The sequence below is a fragment of the Vicugna pacos genome, chromosome 2, assembly GCF_048564905.1.
Source record: "Vicugna pacos chromosome 2, VicPac4, whole genome shotgun sequence".
Lineage (NCBI taxonomy): Eukaryota > Metazoa > Chordata > Mammalia > Artiodactyla > Camelidae > Vicugna > Vicugna pacos.
The window spans coordinates 12,247,855-12,273,680 of record NC_132988.1 but is presented as its reverse complement, the minus strand read 5'-3'; the positions used below and the strand labels follow the sequence as shown (position 1 = coordinate 12,273,680).

At 40.9% G+C, this 25,826-nt stretch overlaps 1 protein-coding gene across 2 annotated transcripts in view; it reads left to right on the top strand.

The window, feature by feature from the left end:
- The first annotated feature begins 4,137 nt into the window (after positions 1-4,137).
- TRIM2 (tripartite motif containing 2) overlaps positions 4,138-25,826 on the top strand; it is a 158,937-nt gene continuing 137,248 nt past the window's right edge. Inside the window, exon 1 of one of the 2 annotated variants that reach the window (XM_072975446.1) lies at positions 4,138-4,179. In XM_072975446.1, coding sequence (XP_072831547.1) covers positions 4,162-4,179 — 18 coding nt within the window. In that variant the 5' untranslated portion in view covers positions 4,138-4,161. The remainder of the gene's footprint in view (positions 4,180-25,826) is intronic. The other variant, XM_031669987.2, reaches the window with a different exon arrangement.

Below are 25,826 nucleotides of genomic sequence, written 5' to 3'. Positions count from 1 at the left end.
TTCTTGGCGATACTTGATATTGTCCGTCTTTCCCATTTTTTTAAGTCATTCTTGTGTAGTGGTATTACACTGGGGCTTTAATTTGCATTTCCCCGATGACTAATGATGTTATGCATCTTTTCACGTTCTCATTTACTACCTCTACATCTTCTGTTTGTGAAATGTCTGTCTAAATCTTTTTCCCACTTAAAAAAATTGGGTCATTTGTCTTACTCTTTCAAAGCACTGTGGGGTTGGTGTAAAGTAAAGGGAAGAGAAGGCAGAACTTTGAAAAAGCTTGAGTGTAGCCCTCTACAAAGCAGACCTTTGCTGAGAGGGATGGAGACAGGGGCACCTGACAACCCCCAGAGTCTCAGTTTGAATGAGCCACATCCAAGGGGCAGGAGGTAGAGAGAACTGGGCTTGAGCAGGTTGGGAGGCAAGAACCCTGGAAAGGCAACATAATGGATTTACAAGAGCACAACTTGCCTGCATAAGGAGATGTTACCTACCTGCGCCTTGGCACTGGGGAGAATACTCTGCCCAAAGTATTTCCAGTCTTCGGCTTCCACTCACAAGTGCTTGAACTTGAAATTTACATCTCCTGCATGGACCTGAAAACTTTAAACACAAAATTGATTTTAAAGTGCTCCCACCTCCCCAGCCTATCTACCTGGGCGTTTCACTTTAACACAGGGACTCAGAGGTCCCACTGATAAAGTTCCAAGGTACATGAATTCACAATAAATAAAGATCATTAAATAAACAAGGGAACAACATCATGAGTGAGAGTCACGTGAGACAATAAACCGCTGTGTAAAACCTGTAAAGACTACGATATTGAATGACTGGGGACAGAAGATTAAATAAGTGTGTTTAATATTTTAAGGAGATAAGATAACGGAATAAAAGCATAACAAGGAACAAAAGATTCAAAATTGACAGACAACCTAGAAAAACGTGAAAATTACATGACAGCTGACTCCTCAGTAGCAACAATGAAGCCAGGAGACATTTGGAATATCTTCAAAATGTTGATTGAAAATAACCATGATCTTAAAATTATATGTCACATGAAACCATATTTCAAGAACAAAATCAAAATAAAGGCATTATCAAACCAAAACTGGGAGATTTCAGTAACAAAAAACCCTTACCATGAATATTCGTAGGGATGCCCTTTAAAGAAAAGGAGAATGACCCCAGAAGGAAGTTCTGGGATGCAGAAAGTAAAGAGGAAAAATATGGGTAAAAAATGTGGACAAATATAAACAATATTGCATATACCAAATGATAATGTCTAATTGAAGTGTCAAAAATATCCAATGTAGAATTAAGATCCTGGGAAATAAGAGCCTAAAAACTGGGACGAATGTATTTGCTATAATGAATATATTCTTCCATGTGCCACACCCAGTGCTGAGTAATTTTCAGTCCTTCTGCCACTTAATCCTCCCAGCCATCTTATGAGGAAGGTGCTGTTAGCTGGGTTTTTCAAATGAGAAAGCACATATAGCCAGGAAGGGTCAGCTGGGACTTAAGCCAGGTCTGTCTGACTCCGAGCCTACGCTCTTAAGCAGTCTCCCATTGCTCTCATTGGCAATATTTGTTCTGGAAAACATAGGCATGTGTAAAGAAAACATAGACAAAGTGTAAAGCCAAAAATCCCCCCGCATCATAACTGTCACGTGGACAAGTACACGCACCCATAACTTTGAAAAAAACTGGGATCGTATCTGATGTTTTGAATCTCACTTAAATATTACCAATCTATATAATATTCTAAATATAATCATCTTGCTGTTAATTATTTTTGGAGCAATATTTTAAAATACTTCATTGCTTAGTATTTTTCAACCTCTTTACCCCTATTCTTCTGTCTTCTACAGTATTCACTGTGAATGTTGGTTAGAAGTGAAGATAATCTGCTTGATACTTTTTATTTTCTCAAACTTGAAATGTAATAAGAGAGAGAGGTGGGTGTCTATTCTATTGTTGGCTCTACATATTTTTGTTTTATAGAGCCTCATTTGCAAATGAGCGTCTGTGTAACATGATTCCAAAATTATATGCTTCAAAGCAGATTCAGGATACAAAATATGGATTTTCAAAATATGTAAACTAGATAGCTCTTAGATGAGGTTTTTGCTTCATGACAAAAATTTCCTGTATGTTTTCTTTTACATAAACTGGTTTTATAAAATATAGAACTATCAAAAAATATAGAAATATCACTTCGTGAAAATTAGAAGCATGTGGAACTTAACAGAAATGCATTTGAGTTTTAAAGAGACGCATTTGTATACACACATATACAAATATATATTTCATTCTCAACCCAGAGATTAATTAACATCATCATCATATTATAATGTGTAAAGTAAAATCTCAGCAATTTAAGCATGCTGTTGATTTCAAACTTTTAATAACCCAGATATGAAACATACAATTTATAGCGAGGAGAAACCAATATATGGGGGGGGGTGTATGCAATTGTATTATGCCTTGCACAAAGCACACTGAGTTGTTTCATTTTACTTTTGAGTACCAATTTGTCGTTTGATGAGTATAAAACGTCCATAGCCGAAAGTAACAAGATGTCATATGAACATTTAAATGTTTAGCAAATATGGACAGTCTCATCCACCCGTCTTCTTTTTTTTCCCCACCCGGAATTTCACCTGAAATAGTGAGTTTAATTTTGTTGCCATCATTGTGGACTGATAGTGCAAAGAAATCCCCCGCCGTCACATATTACTCCCACGAGGTCTCCCCTTGGCTTCACACATCTTTACAGGCCTCTCCTCACCTGTACCGGGAGCTAGCTAGTGCTTGGTCTGTGCAAAATAACTTTATAGATAGCACCTTAAGCGGAATGGAGAAAATCAAATGTGCTGAAGAGAATGAGGTAATTCATTCTAAAACCAAGTGAAAAATCATTTGGGAGGGGGGAGGGGGGAGCCACGCTGTCCCTGGGGTCCGCGATGCCACTAACCCCACCCACGCGCAGGCTCGCGGGGCTCCACCTCCATTCCCAAATATCGCTGCCCTGCTATTCCTGTCCCACCACCCTCGAGAATCTCTGTGAATCTGTGATTTAAAGCAGGCATCCACTGCCATCCGTCTTGAACCGCCTAAAGCTAGTTCGCAGTTCTCCGGGTAACAGAGAAGGAAGGAAGGGAGAAATGGCTCTCCGGAGTTTCCACGGAAACCACTCCCGGCAGAGGCAGGTGTGGCAGGCGGGGCGGGTGGGACGGAAAAGGGCCTTTGGGGCGGGGCGGGGCGGGGCGGGGCTCGGGGAGGCCGTGGGGCGTGGCCGCCAGGCTGCTGGTTACCCTGTGTGGATTGTATATGTACTGTTGTTGTTTTGTTTTTTTTTTTTAAATAAAGCACTACTTTCACTTGCAAAATAGAATCACCAGTTCCTTCAGGCTTGATAAAATCAAGTCGCTCTCGAGGAGCTATTCGCGCTTTGGAGATGGTCCAGGTCGAGAAGGATCTGCAAAGGAGCCCCCCCAGACAGTAAGGTTCCACTGTCCAGCGTCCTCTGCAGAGGCTGGAGCTTGCGTGTGCGCGACGAAACGTGAGGGAAACCCCATTCGATGAGCTTCCTGGGCTTTGCAAAGTGCCAGGACATCCCACCAGTTCCCAGAAATCAAGTATTAATAGGATTGAGGTTGACTGCTTCCCTCTACGTAAGTCCCCTTTACATTCGAGACGCAGGCTAGATTAACTGGAAAGGGACTTCCCTCTTATTTTGTTTCACAGGTACCTTTGGGAAGAGCATGAAATTTATGCTCAGAGCGAATAGGAAAGAACTGAGGCTTTTGAAAAATTCCTAGGTCAAGGCTGGCATTTGAACCTTTTCCTGGTCCGTGCGTGCAATCATTCCAGCTGCGGCGTTGCCGGGGCTGAGGCTTGAACGTGAGATCCTCAGTCCCCAGCCTGTCATCTTTGTGTCTCTTTATGGGGGGAGGGGCTGTCTGACACAGTTATTAAACCTGGCAGCTGCGTTGGCGGCACCGAGGCGCATTTTGAGTGAGCCTGCAGAAAATGAGGGGCTTTTAGCTGGGAGCCTGCTTGTCACTTCTCTCTGCCTGAAAGGCGGCTCTCAGGGCGCTTTCCCTTTTTTTTTTTTTTTTTTTTTTTTTTGCCAGTGGCCGGGGACAGTGTGCGCACTTAATGAAAACAACTGGAAACGTGAGTATCCGTGGCTCGGCGCAGCCTGTGTGTTAGGAGCTGGGCTCATAAGGCTTCCAGCCTGGTTGCGGGGACGCAGAGGCAGCGAGAGGAAAGGCCGGCGCGCGGGGGATCCGGCTACGCGAGGGCCTCGCGACGCGCGTCGCCACGCCTTGTCTGTGGGTGGTGCGCCCTGGCGCGGCGACAGGGGGCTTGAGCGCCCGGCTTCTAGCGCACGCCTCGGGATCTCGTCCTATGGTTTGGAGGCGGACGCACAAAGAAAAGACGCTGGGCCTAGGCAGCCGGTGTAGACAGTCCTGTCCAGTCCCCAAATACTTGGGTCTTTTTTGAGAAAGGGGAAAAACTGCATTTTACGGTTGGCTCAAAGCAATGAGATTAGGCCAGTGTTTTCCCGCCAGGGAGGACCTTTGTGCGCTGGCACTGACCACCGCGATCAGTCCTGCAGGGACCTGGGCGCAGCGGCGCCCCCGGAAGCATCGCGCGCAGCAGGGCCTCGGCTCGCGAAGGCGGCGCGTCCGGATTCCTTCGGGATTTCAGAGCCTTTTGGGCCCCAAACTCTCCTCTCGCCGAGCCCCGAGCTCGCTCCTTCCCCTGCCTCCCCACACGTTGTGTTCTAACACGGCAGACATTTTATGAAGACCATAAGTAAAGCGAAGAGACCTCAATGCCCTCCTTTCTCCCCGAAGTATGGATGTAAAGGGATGTGGTTTTATTCTATCGATCGCTTAGAGAGAATCTTGAAGGTCAGCTTCAGTTTTATATTTATTTCTGGACAAGGTTTCCAAGTTTACAAAGGTGGCATCCTGCCAGGGTCTCTCCGTGGTTTATATACTTTTAAAAGAACCTTGACTTTCCCCTAGGGGTTCCTAGGGGAGGCTAACAGCGTCAGTTGGCTCTGGAATAGCTTGTTCAGTGTTTCTTGTGCATTTCCTCATCGATCTGTTTCGGGCCCGAATATGTGATACTGAGAAGTAGCATCTAAAGCCTAACACCACACCCCCCTCAACCCCGTTCCCGCCCGCCCTCCGGGCCAGGCTGGATTTCTTGAGGTCCTGTCGGGTGTTCAGAGTCAGGGGCTGATGGCAATGGAAGGCTTCACCTTCCCCAGGGACCAACAAAGCCAGGACTCAGGCGATATTTGTGTGTGGGCAGTCAACTATGGGCAAGCTGCTTAAACTTTCCAGGCCTCAGTTTCCTAATCTATAAAATGGGCATGCCAAAGTGATATCTTATAAAGATGTGCTAAAATGTGTGCTGGTTTTCCAATGCCATCGCCCACTAAGCAGCTTTCCTGTTATAACCTGAGAGTTGAGGATTATCTTAACGAAAACAAAAAGGAAAGAAAGGAAAAGTCTGTAAAATGGGGGGAAAAATAAATAACCCTCAGAAAAGCTGTTGTCAGATTAGCTTGGAAATTCCCTAAAAACAGACTAGCCTATTGGCTATAAATTAGTTAATTTATAGGTAAAGAACTAAAAGTGTTACGGACATGCTTGTGGCCCCTTTAATTTTGCATATCGGGTTATGGCCCTGGAGGAAGATTGATGTCCCTTTAATGAGGAAATGAGGCTTGATATTCATTGCTTTAATTTGCCCCGAAACTTGATTTTCCATCCTGGACTGTGGTTTCTCAGGTTTCTGCAAATGAGTCCCTTGTTAACAAAAACCAGATGATGATTAAGAAAAAAAAAAAGCATTGTGAGAAGACATTAATGTGATTCTGAGGTGTTAAATATACAAGGAACCGGAAATAAATACCTCGACTGAATTCTACTCTAGTAAAATAATGGTTAGGGTATTGTTTCTAATTTTGTGCATTGTACTTTAAAAAGAATGTGGAGGAACTGGAGGAGGGGTTCAGAATGGAGCAGCCAAAATAACTTAATGGAGCAGAAAGAGAAGCTTAAAAAAAAAAAAGAAAGAAAGAAAGAAAAGAAAAGAAAACCCTGAGGCTGAGTGAGGCACTGAAAAGAACAGAGTATGAGAAAACAAGGTTTTCATAGAACAAAATGAAGTACTTCTAAAATGGTGAAAGAATAAAATGTACCACTGAGGAGCTTCAAAAAGAGAATAATTTACCACCTGCCCTTCATGGTCTAGCCCCAGCTCTTTGTAAACATGATTGCATGTTCGAATCACCTGGGGACTTTGAAACTCTTCTGAGGCCCGTATTCTAACTTAACTGGTCTGAGTGTGAGTGTGGATATTTTGTCTGCGCTCCCTTGGTGAAACATTAGGTAGGGAAACATTGGTCATGCCTAAGAGGGCAGAGTGCATGGCTGCAGGGGCCAGCAGGGAGCAGAGATGCCAAGGAGAGCCAGGGGCTGATGGGGCTCTCGGAGGGAAAGCATTTTGATCCACTTGTGCATGTCAGCCAGCTTTGCCAGATCTTCTGCTTTATCAAAGATTTCTGGAAATCCAGTTACTTATCTGTTAATACAAAATACTCAGATCTCTAAGGTTGCAACTAAGTAAGAGTAAAACATTCAAAAATATATTGTGCCTGCAGGGGATAGGGGTCTAAATCAGTGGTAGAGCGCATGCTTAGCATGCAGGAGGTCCTGAGTTCAATCCCCAGTACCTCCATTAAAATAAATTAATTAATGAACTTAATCCCCCCCCTTAAAAGTATACTATGCTGGCCAAACAAAACATATCTGAAGCTGGAAATGGGATTTTCCATAATGACTGTACCAATTTATATTCCCACCAAAGTTTCCCTTTTCTCCACATCCTCATCAACATTTGTTATTTCTTGTCTTTTTGAAGATAGCCATTCTGACAGATGTGAGGTGATACCTCACTGTGGTTTTGATTTGCATTTCTCTGATAATTAATGATGTTGAGCAATTTTCATGTGCCTGTTGGCCATCTGTATGTGTTCTTTGGAAAATGTCTACTCAGGTGTTCTGCCCATTTTTTAATTAGGTTGTTTGTTTTTTCAATATTGAGTTGTATGAGTTCTTCATATATTTTGGATATCAGTCCCTTATCAAAGATAGAGTTTGCAAATATCTTCTCCCATTCAATAGGTTGCCTTTTCATGTGTTGGTGGTTTCCTTTGTTGTGGAAAAGCTTTTTTAGATGATGTAGTCCCATTTTTTAAAACTTTTGTTTCTCTTTTCTGAGGAGGTATTCCCCCCCACCCACCAAAATAGTGCTAAGACTAATGTCCGAGGGTGCCCATGTTTTCTTCTTAGAGTTTTATGGTTTCAGGTCTTACATTTAAATCTTTAATCCATTTTGTGTTTATTTGTGTACACGATGTAAAACAGTGGTCCAGTTTCATCCTTTTGCATGTAGCTGTCTAGTTTTCCCAACACCATTTATTGAGAAACTGTCTTTTCCCCATTGTAGATTCTTCTTAAGATTGCTTTGGCTGTTTGGGGGCTTTTGTGTTTCCCTACAAATTTGAGGATTATTAGTTCTATTTCTGTGAAAAACGCCACTGGTATTTTGATAAGCATTGCATTGAATTTGGCGATTGCTTTGGATAGTGTGCACATTTTAACAATATTGATTCTTCCGATCCATGAGCATGGGGTGTCTTTTTATTTATTTGTGTCTTCTTCAATTTCTCTCTTCACTGTCTTGTATTTTCCAGAGTATAGATCTTTCACCTCCTTGGTTAGATTTATTCCTAAGTATTTTATTCTTTTTGATGTAATTGTAAATGGGATGTGTTTCATTTCTCTTTCTGATTGTTCATTATTAGCGTATAGAAATGTGACATATTTCTGTATACTAATTTTGTATCCTGCTACTTTACTGAATTAATTCATTTGTTCTTTATTAGTCTTTGGGGTTTTCTATATATAGTATCATGTCACCTACAAATAGTGACAGTTTTACTTCTTCCTTTACAATTTGGATATCTTTTATTTCGTTTTTCTTGCCTAATTTCTCTGGCTAGGACTTGCAATACCATGTTAAATAGAAGTAGCAAGAGTGGGAGTTGTCTTCTTCCTGATCTTAGAGGAAAAACTTTCAGCTTTTCACCATTGAGTATGATGTTAGCTGTGGGTTTGTCACATATGGCCTTTATTATGTTGATTATATTCCCTTCAAAACCACTTTGTTGAGAGTTTTTATTATAAATGGATGTTGAATTTTGTCAAAATGCTTTTGTGAATCTGTTGATATGGTCATATACTTCATTTTACTAACATGGTGTATCACATTGATTGATTTGTGAATGTTAAATCATCCTTGCATCCCTGAAGTGAATCCCACTTGATCATGGTGTATGATCCTTTCAATGTATTGTTGACTTCAGTTTGCTAATATTTTGGTGAAGATTTTTGCATCTATGTCCATCAGGGATATTGGCTTGTAATCTTCCTTTTTGTGGTGCTTTTGGTTTTGGTATCAGGGTAATGCTGGCTTCATCAAATGAATTTGAAAGTGTTTCTTCATGTTCAATCTTTTGGAATAATTTGAGAAGGAAAGGTATTAACTCTGCTTTAAATATTTGATAAAATTGACTTGTGAGCCATCAGAACCTGGACTTCCGGGGAGGGTTTTTTTTTTATTACTGATTTAGTTTTCTTCCTAGTAATCAGTTTGTTCAGATTTTCCATTTCTTCATGATTCAGTCTTGGAAGATTGTAAACTAGGCATTTCTTCATTTCTTCTAGGTTGTCTAATTCACTGGTATATAATTGTTCATAATATTCTCTTGTGATCTTTTGTATTTCTGTGGTGTCATTTGTAATTTCTTCTCTTTCATTTCTGATTTTATTTATTTGGGCTTTCTTTATTTCTTGATGAGTATGGCCAAAGATTTGTAGATTTTGTTTATCTTTTCAAAGAACCAACTCTTAGTTTTATTGACCTTTTTATTGTTTTTCAGTCTCTATTTCATTTATTTTTAATCTGTTCTTTATTGTCCTCCCTTCTACTAACTTTGGGCTTTTCTTGTTCTTTTTCTAGTTCCCTTAAATGTAAATCCAGATGGTTTATTTGAGATTTTTTTCGTTTTTTGAGGTAAGCCTTTATTGCTATGAACTTCCATCTTAGAATGACTTTGGCTGTATCCCATAGATTTTTGGAAAGTTTTGTTTAAGGCTAATATTTCCTTACTGATTTTCTGTCTGGATAATCTATATATAGAAGTAAGTAGGGTATTAAATGTCCCCTACTATTATTGTATTGCTGTCCATTTTCCCCTTTATTTCTTTATATATTTGCTTTATATATTTAGGTGCTCCTATGTTGTGTGCTGGCAACTCTGACCCTGGAGAGGGCTCTGGCAGTTCCTCACCCATTTGGATTTCCTTCCCATATAGTCCAGGTGCCCTTTAAACTGGCATTTTTTCACTGTGTCCCAGAATTGTGCTTGGGACCCTCAGTAATATCCCTCCCTATTTCAAGTTGCTGGGTCAGGGGTGTAGCACCCATGGATATCATGTCTCTGTCTTTTTTACCCATTTCTGTATGGTTCTTCTATGTGCAGAAGCTGTTCAGTCAGCCATCAGGTATTTTTCAAGGGTAATTGATCTATATGTAGGTGTAGGTTCAGTATGTCTGTGGGAGGAGATGAACTCAAGGTCTTCCTTTGCTGCCATCTTGCTCAAGTTCTTTTTTTATGCTCTTTTTAACTCAAAGAAACATTTCTTGGCCTCCTTCTCTCTGAAGGATCATGTCTTCCTGGCTAAGTGCCTACTCTTTGACAGATCTCTCTGGATTATTTGAATGAAGCAATATTACCTAGTTCCCTAGCCTTCCCTTGACTGTAAGTTAAGGAGGCTGGCCCTGGAGATTGGAATAGCGACTATGACACCCTAAGGTAAGAGGGAGGCAAACCTGCTCCTCCCCAACATCTACCACCCAGAGCCCTGTGGTTCCCCATGCTGATCGTGGAGATAAGATGAAAGGGGATTGGGAAGCTTGATCTTTCTATGGGAGGCCTGGGAACTGTCCTAAAGCTGCCTTCTGTTGTCTCTTGGGTTGGAGGGGAGTGGGTACCATACACTGTCCATGCATATAAGCAGCAGTGATGTTGAAACATGATTTCAAAAATTCCCAGTTCATACATCTCTTAAATTTCCCTGTTGCTGCACACAAGCAATGGAAGAAAACTATGTCTCTATTAGAAAAGAGGAGGCATTTAACACCACTTTTCACAGATAAGAACTTTTCCAGAAGTAGAAAAAATTTTAGGAGACCTCAAAGTGTGACTCAGCTGGATTTGCCCTGCCTCTTCCCTCTGGATTAGGGCTGCTGTTATTTTGTTTGGATGTTGGGGTCAGGTGAAGTAACAGGAAGGCAGAACAGCAGCCAATGTCTGGCTGTACCCACTTTGTGTGGTGCTGAGACCAGGGTGGTACCTGCCTTCCCAGTGATGAGGTGGCCTTCCAGGCTGACACAGAGGACTGTGTGTGCAAGGTGGCAGAGACTCAGCACAGAGATGACCACTTCCCCCACGGCAATGAGCAGATGTCAGATTTGTTCAAAACAGCTTTGTTAAGTGACGTAGCACTGTAAGTAAATGAAATCAGCATTCTTTTTTTTTATTGAAGTATAGTCTGTTACAATGTGTCAATTTCTCTTGTACAGCATAATGTCCCAGTCATGCATATACATATATACATATATTTGTTTTCGTAAAAGGTTATAATAAGATATTGAATATAGTTTCCTGTGCTATACAGAAGAAATTTGTTTTTAATCTATTTTTATATAGTGGTTGACATTTGCAAATCTCAAACTACCAGCTTTATTCCTTCCCACCCCCTTTCCCTTGTAACCATAAAATTATTTACTATGTCTGTGAATCTGTTTCTTTTGTAGATGAGTTTCATCAGTGTTCTCTTTTTTCTTTTTAGATTCCACATATGAGTGATATCATATGGTATTCTTCTTTCTCTTTCTGGCTTATTTCACTTAGAATGACAGTCTCCAGGACCATCCACGTTGCCTCAAATGGCATTATCTTATTCTTCTTTATGGCTGAGTAATATTCCATTATATAAATATACCACAACGTCTTTATCTAGTCATCTGTTGATGAACGTTTATGTTGCTTCCATGTCTTGGCTATTGTAAATAGTGCTGCTATGAGCATTGAGGTGCATGTATCTTTTCGAATTAGAGCTCCCTCTGGATATATGCCCAGAAGTGGGGAAATCAGCAATTTTTAGCAGCTGCTATTTTTGCTTCACATAGGCTCTGGGTCGACAGGCAAAACCAGAGTGGTTGAACAGGTATGAGGCTCCCCTCTATTGGCTGTGAAAGGCCTCCCAGAGCCATGGCCATACTGTCTTTAGTCCTTTTGCTAGCTCCTCTGTTCTCCAGTGAAAAAAGCAGCACCTGTGATCAAAGATTTCACTATCAAGAAGGAAAAGAGAGTTTTGAAGTTAGAATGTGGAAAACAGCTTCAAGCAAGGGGAACAAAATAGGATCCAGGAGTTTGGTGGGATTCTGGTTGCCAAAACCCAGAAATATGTTTCTTGAAGGAGCAAAAGTCACATCAGCCCGAATTGAGCTGCCGAGGCCTCAGGCTGGAGTGAAGATGCTCTGCCCTGGTATAATCTTCCTCTCTCCTAACAACTGCGTTAAACAAATGATTGATTCTCCCACTGGAATCCTAGATGAACACATTCCACCCCATCAGCCTCTGCCACTAGCTTCAAAGGACCAGGATGTAAGGTGGGGGCGCTGTGAGGTGCCTTTGAGGGTCTGACTTCAAACCACCGTGCAGCCTCAGGACTGTGGCCCAGGAATGGGCTATATGCAAGACTGCTCCCATCCCTGCTCCTTTTAGTCCTGGGACCAACCTGCAAAGTGCACGTACTTTGGAATCAGCCTTCCTTTATGTCTGTCCTTCCAGCCATTGCCCAGGCTGTTAAATATACCAATCATCGCCTCCCCTCCAGCGCCTGGAACAGCAAGTTCTGCCCCTTTCTGGCTTGATAATGACAGGTTGCCTGTGGAGCATCCTGGCCCATGTGCTGTCGACCAGGGTTACACAAGCAGCTTGTATTTTTCCTTGAAGTAGATGATCCGGTTTCCTCTCTATTCTAGAACCTTCCTGTTGGCTCTTTTTAGTAAGTTCACTCTTAACAGAAGATCTATTTAAGTGCATCCAGGGACAGAGAGAAGGTAAAACTCCTTCAGTCAGTCCACTTTTTTTGAACTTCTTCATGATGGAGGTGGGAAAATTGATTAAGGGGAAATTTCATACTGTTGGCTGAAATGCAGATATATAGGTATGACTGTTCAATTCATCTCTGTCTTGCACAAAGATTCTTATACGAGAGTCATAAGAATATTAATAAAGTTCAATTATGCAGTGCCATAAGCTATAATTGGATTTAAAGAAAAACAGCAATTCCATTGGAAATTTTATTTTATTTTAAAGTAAATTATTCTCTAAGCCAGAAAGAAAGAAAAATGCCATATGATATCACTTATGAGTGGAATCTAAAGAAAAGGACACAAATGAACTACTTTTATTTATAACTTAGATGACTGATTTCTTAAATATGTGTTAGCACATTTGACTGTCCTTTATGATTGGATTACCGCATCCTGTTGATTCTTATTTTGTGGTTGGCTTTATTTCTTTGATAACTATGCAAGTTTAAAAAGCTAAAGCTCTAAACTGTTCTTAGAAACAATGAACAGTACATATATGTGCAGTATATTGTATATATGTATTTACATGCAATATAGTGTATATTAGGTAAAATTGACATAATTTTACCTAGTTAAAATGTGTAATTAAAAATTTATTTTTTAACTGTTAAACGTATATACGCATTAAAGTGTATAACATGTGTTGTATACAGCTGAAAAATAATACTGGAATGAAACATGCTTGTATATTCCTCCCCAGGTTAAGGCATAAAACATGATCAGACCCTTGAAGCTTGGCAGGTGCCCCTCTCCAGTGAATTCCCTGCATTCCTTCCTCCCACAGAGGTCTTCCTTCTGAAATTTTGGTGTTAAACCATTCCTCGATTTTCTTTATATGTTGCCACTTACATGTGAATCAGGCTCTTTCGTATTTTATTATAGAGTCTCATGACAGAGGTTACTGGCATCTAGGACCCAACTGCCAAACTTCCTGAGTTCTCATCTCGCTTGTCACGTGCCAGTTGCGCGACACTGGGAAAGTGATTTATCTTCTCTCTGCCTCGGTTTCCTTATCTGTGAAATCAGAGGAGTTCCCCCATAAAGGGTTGTTGTGAGAAGTAAATACATTTAGGTTGCAAGCCTTTATAACAGGACCTGATATATCATAAAAATTATGATGATGTCGTTGTTTACATTAGGCTGACATCGACCTTCCTGTAGATCAGTGCTTCTCAGTTATCTGCGGTAAGGACCAATCCACTGTGGATAATTTTGTAAAATATAATAACATGGAATAACTGAAAGATAAAATTTAAAAAACTCCAAACATATAAAATTCGAACTCCAATTTTTTATTTTGAGTCAACAGAAATAAAATTACTATGTCAAACTGCTTAAGTGTTTTTAAATGATTGCTTGCAATTGCTGCACTTACTTGTCATGAACCAGTAGCAGACAGCTTGTGGACAGCCACCAGCTCACAGACACAGTCCAAGCTGCTCTGGTCCAGATTTCTGCACACTGGTTTCTGCCTCGTCCTGCAAGAGGCCCATTCCTTTTTCAGGAAGCAAAGTTTGGCAGTCTTTTGTCGGGTGGTCCTCAGAATGTTGTTTATTTTATAAACACTTGCTAGAAATAAAAATGACTTTAAAATAAACATACTTAATAAGTGCTGATTATCACAAAAAAAGTAGATTACTCTCATCATTATATAGTGGTAAGCCAAAAAGCAAATTATCCTTCTAATGCATAGTTTTATATATATATTGGGCAACCAAAACGCAGAAAATTTTCAGTTAAATCTATGAAATAATTACTCTGTTTCTCCCACTAAATGTGAAAAAATAACAAAGCACATGGCAATTTTAAAAACTAGTTCCTACCATCATGTTTAAAAGAAAGATTTACACGAACAAAATCAGATAAAAAGCATCACAAAGAAAGTGTTAGGTGGAGTGCCAGACTGACTAATCAAATGTGAGAAGTGATACAGTCTGTTCTGTGCCAGGGCTGGAGGGGGGACACTGATGCCTGTGGGTATAATCCGGTGCTCTGTGATGGCTCCAGCGCCTTGAGCAATGGTCTAGAAAGGTAAGCAGAGAAGGTGGAGGTATTTTTCACCTAAAGGCGAACAACTTAAGCAGTGGCTCAAAAGGCATGGATTTGGCAACTCACTTTTGGCAGGGGGGAGGGGTAATTAGGTTTACTTATTTATTGTTATTTTTTTTATTTAATGGAGGTACTGGGGATTGAACCCAGGATCTCATGCACGCTAAGCATGCGCTCTACCACTGAGCTATACCCTCCCCACTGACAACTCACTCTTGATGGTTAATGGAGAGGAAGAAAGAGGCTTTCTCTCTGGAGGTAGGTGATTGGGGTTTGTATTCCAAAGGTGTACAACCTTGAGAATTTGCACAACACCCAGAGTCTTAGTTTCTTCTTCTGTGAGTGGGGACAACCATTGCACTATTGTAAGGAATAAAGAGAATTGATGTAAAGGGTCCAGATGGTTCGTGGCACCCAGATGGTTAACTCATGCTGCGTATTTGCGAGAAATATGTAATATGTGACTCAACCCCATTTCCATATCAGAATGAAGACTTTGAACTTGTTCCCAAGACAATATGGAGCCACTGTAGAATCTTTAGGAAAAGAAAGCTTTCTTGTACCACATACATAGAATGCCCACTGAATTTTTACAAATTCCTGTATGACCATTTGAATCTCTACTTGGATTTTTTTCCCCTCTTTTTTGTGTTTGTAATTCAAACCCTAGTACTTGAACAAGTTAATCAGAATTTAAATGTACTCCTCTAAATATATGAGAAGTCTCCTCCCAAGATGGCTTGTGAGTAAACCGTGTGATCTATGGCCACCATCGTATTGGCCTCCAGACTTTCTGGAGAAGTAATAGTAGCTTGGAATTTAATGATGTGAAAAGCTGTGACTGCCAGTTACTTCTGTAATAAATGAGCCTCGTGAAAATTCAATACCTAAACACTTTTACTAGTGGGGAGAGTATAGCTCAAGTGGTAGAGCACATGCTTAGCGTGCACAGGGTCCTGGGTTCAATCCCCAGTGCCTCCCCTAAAAATAAATAAACCTAATTGCTTCCTCCCCACAACATAAAAAAAATTAAAAATAATAATAAATAAAATTTTTAAAAAATTTTAATTAAATATATAGGATTCCCTAATTTCCACTAGTATTTTATTCTTCTTGGACACTTCCCGACAAGTCTTTATTTTTAGCTCTTTTAAGTAAGTTACGATTTTACTATGCTTTTCGTTGGGCAATAAGGAATATGTTTCGATAGAGTAATATCTCTATTTTACAACTTTCCACAATTGTTTGGTGCAATTTTTAGAATATAAGTCAGTTGCAGTCTTCACACTGTGGTTTTGAAAGAGGTTTTATAACCCCTCTGAGCAAATGTTTCTTTGAAATTTTTTCCCTACTCCTCTCCTCCCTCCTGTCCTTAATTCTTTTGAGTTCATCTTTGTTACACATAATCTTGATGCAAAATAAACTGTGTTATCTGACACTTCCCCTTCACCATGGTACTAGGAATAAGCATTTCTGAGATAATCCAGCAAAAATCACTGATCTCATTAGCTTCCCCAGAGGAAAACAAATCAGTCTTCTGAGGTAGCATAAGGATTTTTAGAAGATGATTATTTTCCAGGCTTTATTTTTAAAGGCAGGAGGGGAGGGCTGGGGGCTAGCTCTCTGCCTCACAAACAATAAAGCCTTCCATTTCCTGTTCTTTCATTTATTTCTGTGTTTCCCCAGGAGGGAGAGGGAGACCAGGCCAGTGTGAATTAACTCTTCCCTGGCCAGATTCTTTGGACATCCATTCACCGTCCATTCTGTAGTAACAGATTTTGTTGTACTTTGAACTAAAATAGGACCTCTGTTCTAAAAGCTCAATACAAAATTTTGAAATGAGGACTACGATCCTTCCTCTGTACAGAAGCACTATGCAATCTAATGTTTATAACCAACCCCTGCTGCTTTCACAAGCAGAGTGTTGGATCAACAAGACATCAACGCTCCATGTTAAGAAATAGCCTCCTTGGATTATTAGCACATGTGCAACCGAGCAGCCCCGTCCTTGTCCCTGCACATGCGCGATTGCATTGCATCGCAACAGGAACCCGGTGTTAAGGTATTATTGTCCTCATTTTAGAAGGCCAGAGAAGTTGGATACGTTCTCCAAGGTCATCAGCTACCAAGGAGCAGACACAAGGGTTTGACTCAGACCTGCCTGTCTGACTTTCCAGGACACTACTTACACTATGATGCTCAGCAGAATCCCTTGGAATATTCTGTTCTCCAGGTTGGGTTTCATTAGAGCTCTCTAATTAGTGAATGCTTCCCTCTCAAAGACCTCTCACGAGAAGACCAGCACACTTGCTAGTTTTCTTTGAATCATCTAGTTCTCATAAGCCAACCACTTCAAGGCAGGTCCAACAAGCTTCCTGGAGGACTGCATATTGGGCAGTATTCCAAGGTGGCAAACTATGCTTAAGACCCACTCAGAAGTGTAAGTAAAGGTAGCTGCCTGGACTACCAGCAGATAAATGCACTGTGTCGTCTGCAGCTGACTTGTTAGGGAGTGGGGAGTTGCAGCATTTCACTGGAACCTTCCATCTACTGGAAAAAAGAGATAAGGCAAGACTGGAAAAACCAAGTGCTCAAGTAAACTTGGTCAGCCTGATGGAAAAGCCTGATGATGCCTCAAGCTCCTAAATGAAATTCAAGTGCACGTTCTCTTAGCAGCCAACTTTGCCAGCTTACTCTCACTGTAGTTTTAACTCTTTATCCTGCCACTTAGATTATTGCTTGGCACACAGTATATGTTAAATAAATACTTGCTTGAATGAGTGTATCCATCGGGGTTCTCCAGAGAACACAACTAATAGGGTATTTATTTGTTTGTTTACTTGTCTGTTGGAATTGGCTCATGTGATTAAGGAGGTTGGTAAATCCAGTCTATAGTGTGGGACGGCAAGCGGGAAACCCAAGGAGAACCAGTGTTCCAGCTCAAAAGCCATCAGGCAGGAAGAGTTATTGCAGATGAAGTCGAAAGGCAGTCTGCTGGTGAAATCTCTTTTACTCAGGAGAGGGTCCATCTTTTTGTTCTATTCAGTCCTTCAGCTGATTGGATGAGGCCCACCCATATCGTGGGGGGCAGTTAAAATGCTAATCTCATCCAAAAACACCCATTGCAGAAACACTCAGAATAATGTTTGACCAGATGTCTGGGCACCCTGTAGCCCAGTTGAGTTCACACATAAAATTAATCATCACAGTGAGTGAAGGAGTAAATGAGATACAGCAGTTTCTGGAGTGTGGCAGAGCAAGTGGGATGTCGGCCATTGATCTCTGTCATTGTATGCTTCAGTTAAAATGACATCTTGCTAATAAGAAGGACTCTTTTTTCCCATGAGGGAGCTCCAACAGACCACAGAGTTTGAAACCATGATGCCACTCTAGGGGAGTCTTCCTTTGGCCACTCATGCCCAAGTGATCAGTTACCACTGGATCAAGTGAATTAAAAGGGTTGACGCGTGCACCATGCTCTCCAGAACTGAGGGGTAAGATTTTTTTTGAAGTCAGAATGTCAGAATCCTAAACACGTGTAAGAACCCAGCTTTTCCAAGACTTAATGGAAAAACTAAACTTTATGTACTCAAGTATACATAGCCATATTTAAGAATACTTTGTTTAGTTGATTTAATGCAGTTAGGTGATTACTGTAAATTTCTGAAATTTGCAGATTACTGATTCTCTAAAATCACAACTCATGTCATGTACTCTGGGATCAGGTTTCTAGATTTTCATATTAAAAATGTAGCATATATTCATTTTCATGTTCTTTTTCATTAAAGATTATTATAAGATTGAATATAGTTCCCTGTGCTATACAGAAGAAATTTATTTTTCATCTATTTTTATATATAGTGATAAACATTTACAATTCTCATACTCCCAGATTTATCCCTTCCCACCCCCTTTCCCCTGTTAGCCATAAGATTGTTTACTATGTCTGCAGGTCTGTTTCTGTTTTGTAGATGAGGTCATTGGTGCCCTCTTTTTTCTTTTTTTCTTTTTTCAGATACCACATACAAGTGATATCATATGGTATTTTTCTTTCTCTTTCTGGCTTATTTCACTTAGAATGACAATCTCCAGGACCATCCATGTTGCCTCAAATGGCATTATTTTATTCTTTTTTATGGCTGAGTAGTATTCCATTGTATAAATATACCACATCTTCTTTATTCAGTCATCTGTCAATGGACATTTAGGTTGTTTCCATGTCTTGGCTATTGTATATAGTGCTTCTGTGAACATTGGGGTCCATGTATCTTTTCGAATCAGAATTCTTTCCAGATGTATGCCTAACACTGGGATTGCTGGATCATATGGTAAGTCTATTTTCAGCTTTCTGAGGAATCGCCATACTGTTTTCCATAATGGCTGCACCAAACTACATTCCCACCAGCAGTGTAGGAGGACTCCCTTTTCTCCACACTCTCTTCAGCATTTATCATTTGTGGATTTTTTAATGATGATCATTCTGAGTGGTGTGAGGTGGTACCTCATTGTAGTTTTGATTTGCATTTCTCATAATTAGCAATACTGAGCATTTTTTCATGTGCCTATTGGCTATTTGTGTGTCTTCACTGGAGAATTGCTTGTTTAGGTCTTCTGCCCATTTTTGGATTGGGTTGTGTATTTTTTCTTATTAAGTTGTATGAGCTGTTTATATATTCTGGAAATGAAACCTTTGTCAGTCACATCATTTGCAAATATTTTCTCCCATTCTGAAGGTTGTTATTTTATTTTGTTTATGGTTTCCATTCTTTGTTTCATGTTTCTAAAAATTATCTTCTTGCTGATATTTCTTTTTTTGCCGGAGGGGGGGTGCTCTTAGGTTTGTTTATTTCTTTATTTTTAATGGAGGTGCTGGGGATTGAACCCAGGACCTCATGCCCGCTAGGCATGTGCTCTACCACTGAGCTGTACTCTTACCCCTCTGTTGTTTCTTTTTAATTATTTCTTTTCTTTATTCAAACAAGTGATACATTAACAGAATTCACAATTCAAAAGAAAAAAGGGTAAAAACAATGAAAAGTCTCCTTCTCACCTTGGTCCCCAGCATCCCTAATTCCTTCCCTGGAGGCAATCAATATCCCCAGCCTCATGTATTTTTCCTGGGATTCCCTGCACATACGTACATTACTGTTTACTGATCGATTTTATGTTGTATCTATTGACTCTTAGTCACAGGAGATGAGAATTTCGCTTTCCCTCCTACACTCTGTTTTCTCCCTTTCCTTCCCTGCGACTTAGTCAGAGGACATGTCTTGATTAAATCATAGTTTACATTAGTACGACTATATAAATGCTGTCACTGCTGAGCCCCATAGTTTATATACTGCATTATGTTTTACCCAGAGCTAATAAACACTTCATTTTTTCATTAGGTTTTCATTGGGCCTATTGTTAGCATTTTTTTCAACTGTCCCAACAGATGTGTCACATGGCCTCTGTTCTACTCCAGTTTGGACGGCTTTTTTTTTTTAATTTTGTTTTGCTTTGTTTTTCCTCCACTCCCAGTGTGCTATTGTTTGGGGACTTACTTTTATCATTGTCCTGTGTTGAATTCTCTTTTCCTGGACCCCAGTGTCTTTTCCTTTCTTCATTTGATTCTGTTTTTCTGAAATACATCCTCCAGTAGTTTTTTTAAGATAGGGTACATGCAAGGTGATTTTTGAGTCCCTATATATCTGAAAATGTCTTTATTCCACCCACACACTCTATAGTTTGGCTGCGTATAGAATCCCTAGCTGAAAATAATTTTTCCTAGAATTTTGAAGCCTACTCCACTGCCTTCTCATCTCTGCCATTCCCTTTCTCTGTCTCCTTCAGTGTTTTTTCTCCCTATGTATTCTGATTTGCCACGATCTGAGTGTCTTTTCATTAATTATTTTGCTTAGTTGGCCCTTTTTAAATATGGAAATTCATGCCTTTTATTTCTGAAAAAAAATGCACTCTATTTTCACTTTACTAATGTTTCCCCTTTTATTTCTTCCTGTTTTCTCTCCTGGAACTCTGGTTAGTTGAACAATATACCACTTGAATTGATCTTCTAATTTTCTTACCTTTTATGCTATTGAGAACTTTGCTTTTCAAATTTTTGATTTCTAAGGTGTCACTCTGTTTTTCTAGTTTTTAAAAAATATCTTGTCATTTCATAGACATAATAGGTTCTTTTTGGCTCTGAAGATGCACAGCGAATTTTTTAAAACCATTCTTCTACTTCCTGTATTGTTTCTGTGGCCTCTGAGTTTCTTTTCTTGATGTGTTTGTTTCAGGCTATTCTCAAGTGTCTGGAGACCTCTGATCTCTGTCCACTCATAGTTAAGAGTGAGGCTACAAAACATTTGGTTGCTGTCTTTGTGTAATAGAATTGCTGGGTTTGGCAACTGGTAGAAGACCTCCTTTGAAGAATGATCTGGCCATGCGCCTAGCTTTCCTTTGGGAGCCCCCACAAGGCTGTGTTGGAAGGATTTTTCTTTAATGGGGACATTTAGTTTCTTTTAAGACTAAGAAGTCCTAAGAATACGTCTGCTTTGGGTAGATATAACTGATTTCCACCATTCTGGGAGCATGAAAAGGAACAGAATCTGGAATGCCGACCATTCAGGGCACAGACTTCACTTTAACCTCCAGCGTTCAGTTTGATGTGCTTTGACCTTCCAGGAGTGTGTCTGGTGACCTCAGATTAAATTCTCTTCTTGAATAATTACTTAGCTTTTTACATGACCGCAAAGCTGGGTGTGTGCGGTGGCATCAGACATTTAGTAATATCAAGAATTTGGACTCTGCCGCCAGAATGTCTGGGTTAAATCTTGCTGCCACCAGTTACTAGCTGCGTGATCTCAGTCGAGTTCCCTAAGCCCTGTAGTTCGTGATTCCCTGCTAAAGGTAAACAGTACAATCCCCTGGGAGGAAAGGAGCACATTTAGATTTTATTTCTCATTAAACTGGGCTATTAATATTGTATTTTTAAAAACGGTTTCTCTTATAACGTACAACCAAGCCAATGAAAGCACAAAAGAACACAATGGCCCACGTGGCCTTTCTGCAAAGATGATACGGGGTTTCCTACTGAAGTAATTCATTGTTCACAGAATTTGGCAGAAAGAAAAGGAAAAAGTCTCAAAACAAATAGGCCGTTAAGAAATACACCATGACACGAGGATGACTCAATGGCAGATTGCAACATGGAAAGAAGTCCTGAATGACAATTTTGTGTTACAAAAGGATGGAGAGAGTCCAACAAAATGGCAGGGAAACAGTGTTTATTTTGAAATCTTATTAGGGTTTTCATGTTTGGACTCTCTAACAAGTTATTTGTTTCCAGTTCACCACCACACACCCGGACTTCGAATCAGCATGGGATATTTCTCAGCTCCTGAACTCCCTTTGCTTTGGGGGAAGTATGACTATGGGATGCAGAGTCTGACACCTCCCACAGTGAGAATGGAGGGTGTGTAAGAACCCGGAGGAAAGCACAGTAGAAGAGCGGTGCAGACAGACTTTGGTCAAACCTTCAAAACACAAGTCAGGGAGAAGGAGCCAGGCCTGGGGGTTCTGTCCCCCAGCAGGCCCTAGGCTTGAGGGGTTTGTTGAAAGTGGTCCTAAGTCCCTCGACCTGGAATTTCTCTTCTGCAGATTTTCTGGTTCAAATCCATAGCAAACTGCAGGGCCACCTGGTACCTCCCGAGGCCCCCAACCTTCCAGCCCTTAGGCATCTGCCTGTTCCTGATGGGCGTTTGTCTTAGCACAGTTAACGGCCCTGGGAAATGACTAACCTCACCGTAGCTCAGGCTGACTTGTCTCAGCCCAGGTCTCCTCCTTATCGGAGTCGTAAATTCCACTACCTTGTTTGTGTCAGCTCATGTCTCCATCTTACTAGAGTCGTAAATCCACTATCCTCCTATATGCCAAAGCCCCCTACCTCACTCACAGCCAATCAAAACTCTGTTGCCCCATCCCTTTGTGTTCACAGCCCCTTCCCCAGTAAAAGACCCTGCACATTCACATTGGGTGGCTGCACTGGCACCTCTTCCCTGGGTGGCCTGCTAGAGCAGCATAACTATTAAACTTTTCCTTTGTTCTCTGCACCGGAGGACACACAGGCACTTGTGTGGCCCACTGTTGCCTGTAGCAGCATGCCTATTAAACTTTCCTTTGCTCTTAAACTTTCCCTTGCTTTCGGTAAATTCTTACCAACCCACGTCACCATCCCTGACAAGTGTCCCCCAACACAAATGACAACATATGTAAGTGTTTGAATAACATTAAATATGAAAATATGTACCTTTTAAGGTTCATTTGCCAATTTGCTTTCATTTACTTAATTCTTGATTTATCCATGATGATTAAAAAAAACAGGGAAAATATAACCAGCTACTTATTTTATATATAAAGAAAACATTTTATTTTTTTAAGAATTTTTGTTAGTTTGTTTTTGATAGAGGTATTAAGGATTGAACCCAGGACCTCATGCGTGCTAAGCATGCACTCTACCACGGAGCTATTTCCCTACTCCTTAAAGAAACCATTTTAAATAGAAGAAATATGCACAGGTGTATGTACAAGGATTTTTTTTTTGCATTTGTTTATAATATTGTTTTACCCACATTGGAGATTGGTGAAGTAAATTATGCTACAGCCATAAAACAGTATTCTGTGCAACCACACACCAAGAAATGGGCTCATAGAACCAAACATTTCCATAAGAGAAGTTGTCCATGATATGTTATTGGGAGGAAGGTAAAAGAAATGATAAACTACTGTTAATTATTTTGTTTTGGTAAGCATTGTTTTACGAGTATGTTGGCCTAGAAAACCATCTGGCATGATGCTAAACTGTAATCATTTCTGTGTGGTAGGATAATAGATGATAATTGAATTTTTGTAAAGAGTATGTATTGCTTTTGAAACTAGAAAAAAAATGTATATAGCTATAAAGTGACCAAAGGCAGGCAGTGAAGAGCAGGGAGTTAGAAGAAAATGAACTTAATATGCACATAATGGGTAGTCATGATGGATAAGATCAAAACTATGGAGACTTTCCTGGAAATAACTCAAATGTTAATTTCCCATTTTTCTCAAATGAAACCAATTTAGTAGGTCTAAGGATAAAAACAATCTTTCTTAAATCAGAAAGCACATTAATATACAGTGGTTGATTTAATCACATTGTTAAGAGATCTTTAAAATACATTCCCAAAATGTGTTCCAATTCTATTCTAGCGCTTACTCAAACTTCTTCCAAGGATTTTCATTTGATATAAATTCTGTCGGGGAGGCACCTGGTTCTCTTCAGAAATCAATCCATACTGAAGAGTGGAGAGTCTGCTGTTCATGACACCACTGGGGCCAGTATTTCAGGCGGATTCTTGGAAGAAGTGTATCGTTGTGACCGGCATGTCTCAGAAATGTAGACTCACCGCCCCATGCTGTGGTATAGAGTTAATGTCTCTTGTTTGCTTTTAAAATTTTTTCCTACACTTGTTATCTGGAAGGCAACAGTTTTAGTTATTGGACTAGTTAAGAGGAACTGTGTAGCAGGATGTGCTATTATGGTCTACTCTGGTGTATGAATTTGGATTTAATTTCACTTGACTATTTGAGGCAGCATTTTTTACTTGCCGTTTTTTCTGATGTAATTCAAAATTTTAAAGTATATGCAAATGTATATGTATTGATAGGGCATCGTACTAGAAAATGACAGTCCTAAACCACTGCATCCGTAAAGATGTTAATATTGACGAGGGCTCCCTTTAATCCTCCGGCATAACATGGACAAAAGCACCAACTTAGTGAAATTTCTCTGTAGCCTCCCAGACAGTCTGTACTGGGTTTAAATGGATGTGGATTTGGATTTCTGAATGGCTGCATGTGGCCTCTGCCCACCTAAATACGGTGCACGTGAACCGCATACGTTTCCCCCACGGCGCGGTGCTCGGCGTGAGGGAGGCGCGTGTCTCCGCACCGTCGGGCACTTTCTCGCCTCATCTCTGCCTCGGAAACAGACGTGCACTTGTGTGACTGTCCATGGAGGCAGCCATGGCGCCTGCAGCTGGGATGTGGATGGTACGTCTCAATCCACCGCACAGCAAAATACATGCTGAAGTGAATGGCCTGATTGTAGGCGGTAACAGAGTCTGCCTTTTAATTAAAGAAGAGGGAGGGGGAGGAGCAGGAGGAGGAGGAGGGGAGGGGAAGGAGAAGAAAGAGGAGGCAAAACAAGATAAGGTATAATCAAGCCTAGTGCTGAAGTGACTTTCATTCCAAGTGAAACAAGCAGTTAATCTACATTAATACACAAGTCAGCATCCCCATTACCATCATTTAGGAGAAATGAGAACACAATTTTAAAATCAGTGAGTAGAATTTCCAGGTATTCCTTGAGCACCAGGAATGGCATGTTTAGCCTGACCCCAGCCTGGTAAAGTCCAGGCTAATGGCTGAGGCCAGAGTGGGCTTCGGGGAGGGAACTGCAAAGCATGGGCTGCATAGATGGATGTTTTCCTTTACCCTGCAGTCCTGCCACAGCAGCCTTCAGACACAAGTGGGTCAGCACCAAGCACCTGCTTCTGGAGTGCTGAACACGTTCACCCACAGGCTAAATTGGAGGCAAGTCCTGGAGCTTTTGTTCCTTTTGGGAAATTTGATGGGCATCAGGGTGGACCTGGGAGACCTGTTCAGAGATCCTCCATATGATGTACAGATGACAGATGATACAGGAAAAATGAATGTGGGGCAAGAGGATGGCCGTGTCCCAGGTTCTGGCTGAGCCCCTGGGACATGCCCCGCCAAGCATGGGTCCTTGGCTTTGAGCAGGAAAGAATTCAAGAGGGAGCCACAACTGAGTAAAGGTAGATTTATTTAGAGAGATACATACTGCATAGCGTGTAGGCTGTCTCAGAAGGTGAGAGAAAGGCCACTAGGTGTGGGGTTTGGGGAATCAGGTTAAAGTAAAAGTAGATACACACTCCATGGACCGAGTGCAGGCCGACTCCGAAGAGTCGAGAGGCCTCGACGCGCAGTGTTGCTACTTTTTCCGGGCTCTGTAGCTTCATATGCCAACGAGAGAACCATTCCAACTACCCTGGGGAAGGGGCTGGGATTTCCAGGAACTGGGTCACTGCCAACTCTTGGAACTTTTATGGTCAGCCTTGAACCTGTTATGGCACCTGTGGGAGTGTCATTTGCCATGTTAATACATTACAGTGATCGTATAATGAAGCTCAAGGTCTACTAGAAGTCAAATCTCCCATCATCTTGAGCTTCAAGGTCTACTGGGAGTCAAATCTTCCACCATTTTGGTGTTAATTGCTCTCATTCCTTGAATGGCTGTCCTCTGCCCACTTCTTTCTTGTCTCACCTACACAAGGGAGCCCATTCTGGGGTAAAACCAGCAGCTGAGCCCCTCACCCTTGTTCAAGGCCATCCCAGCCTGGAGAAAGGGGCACTTC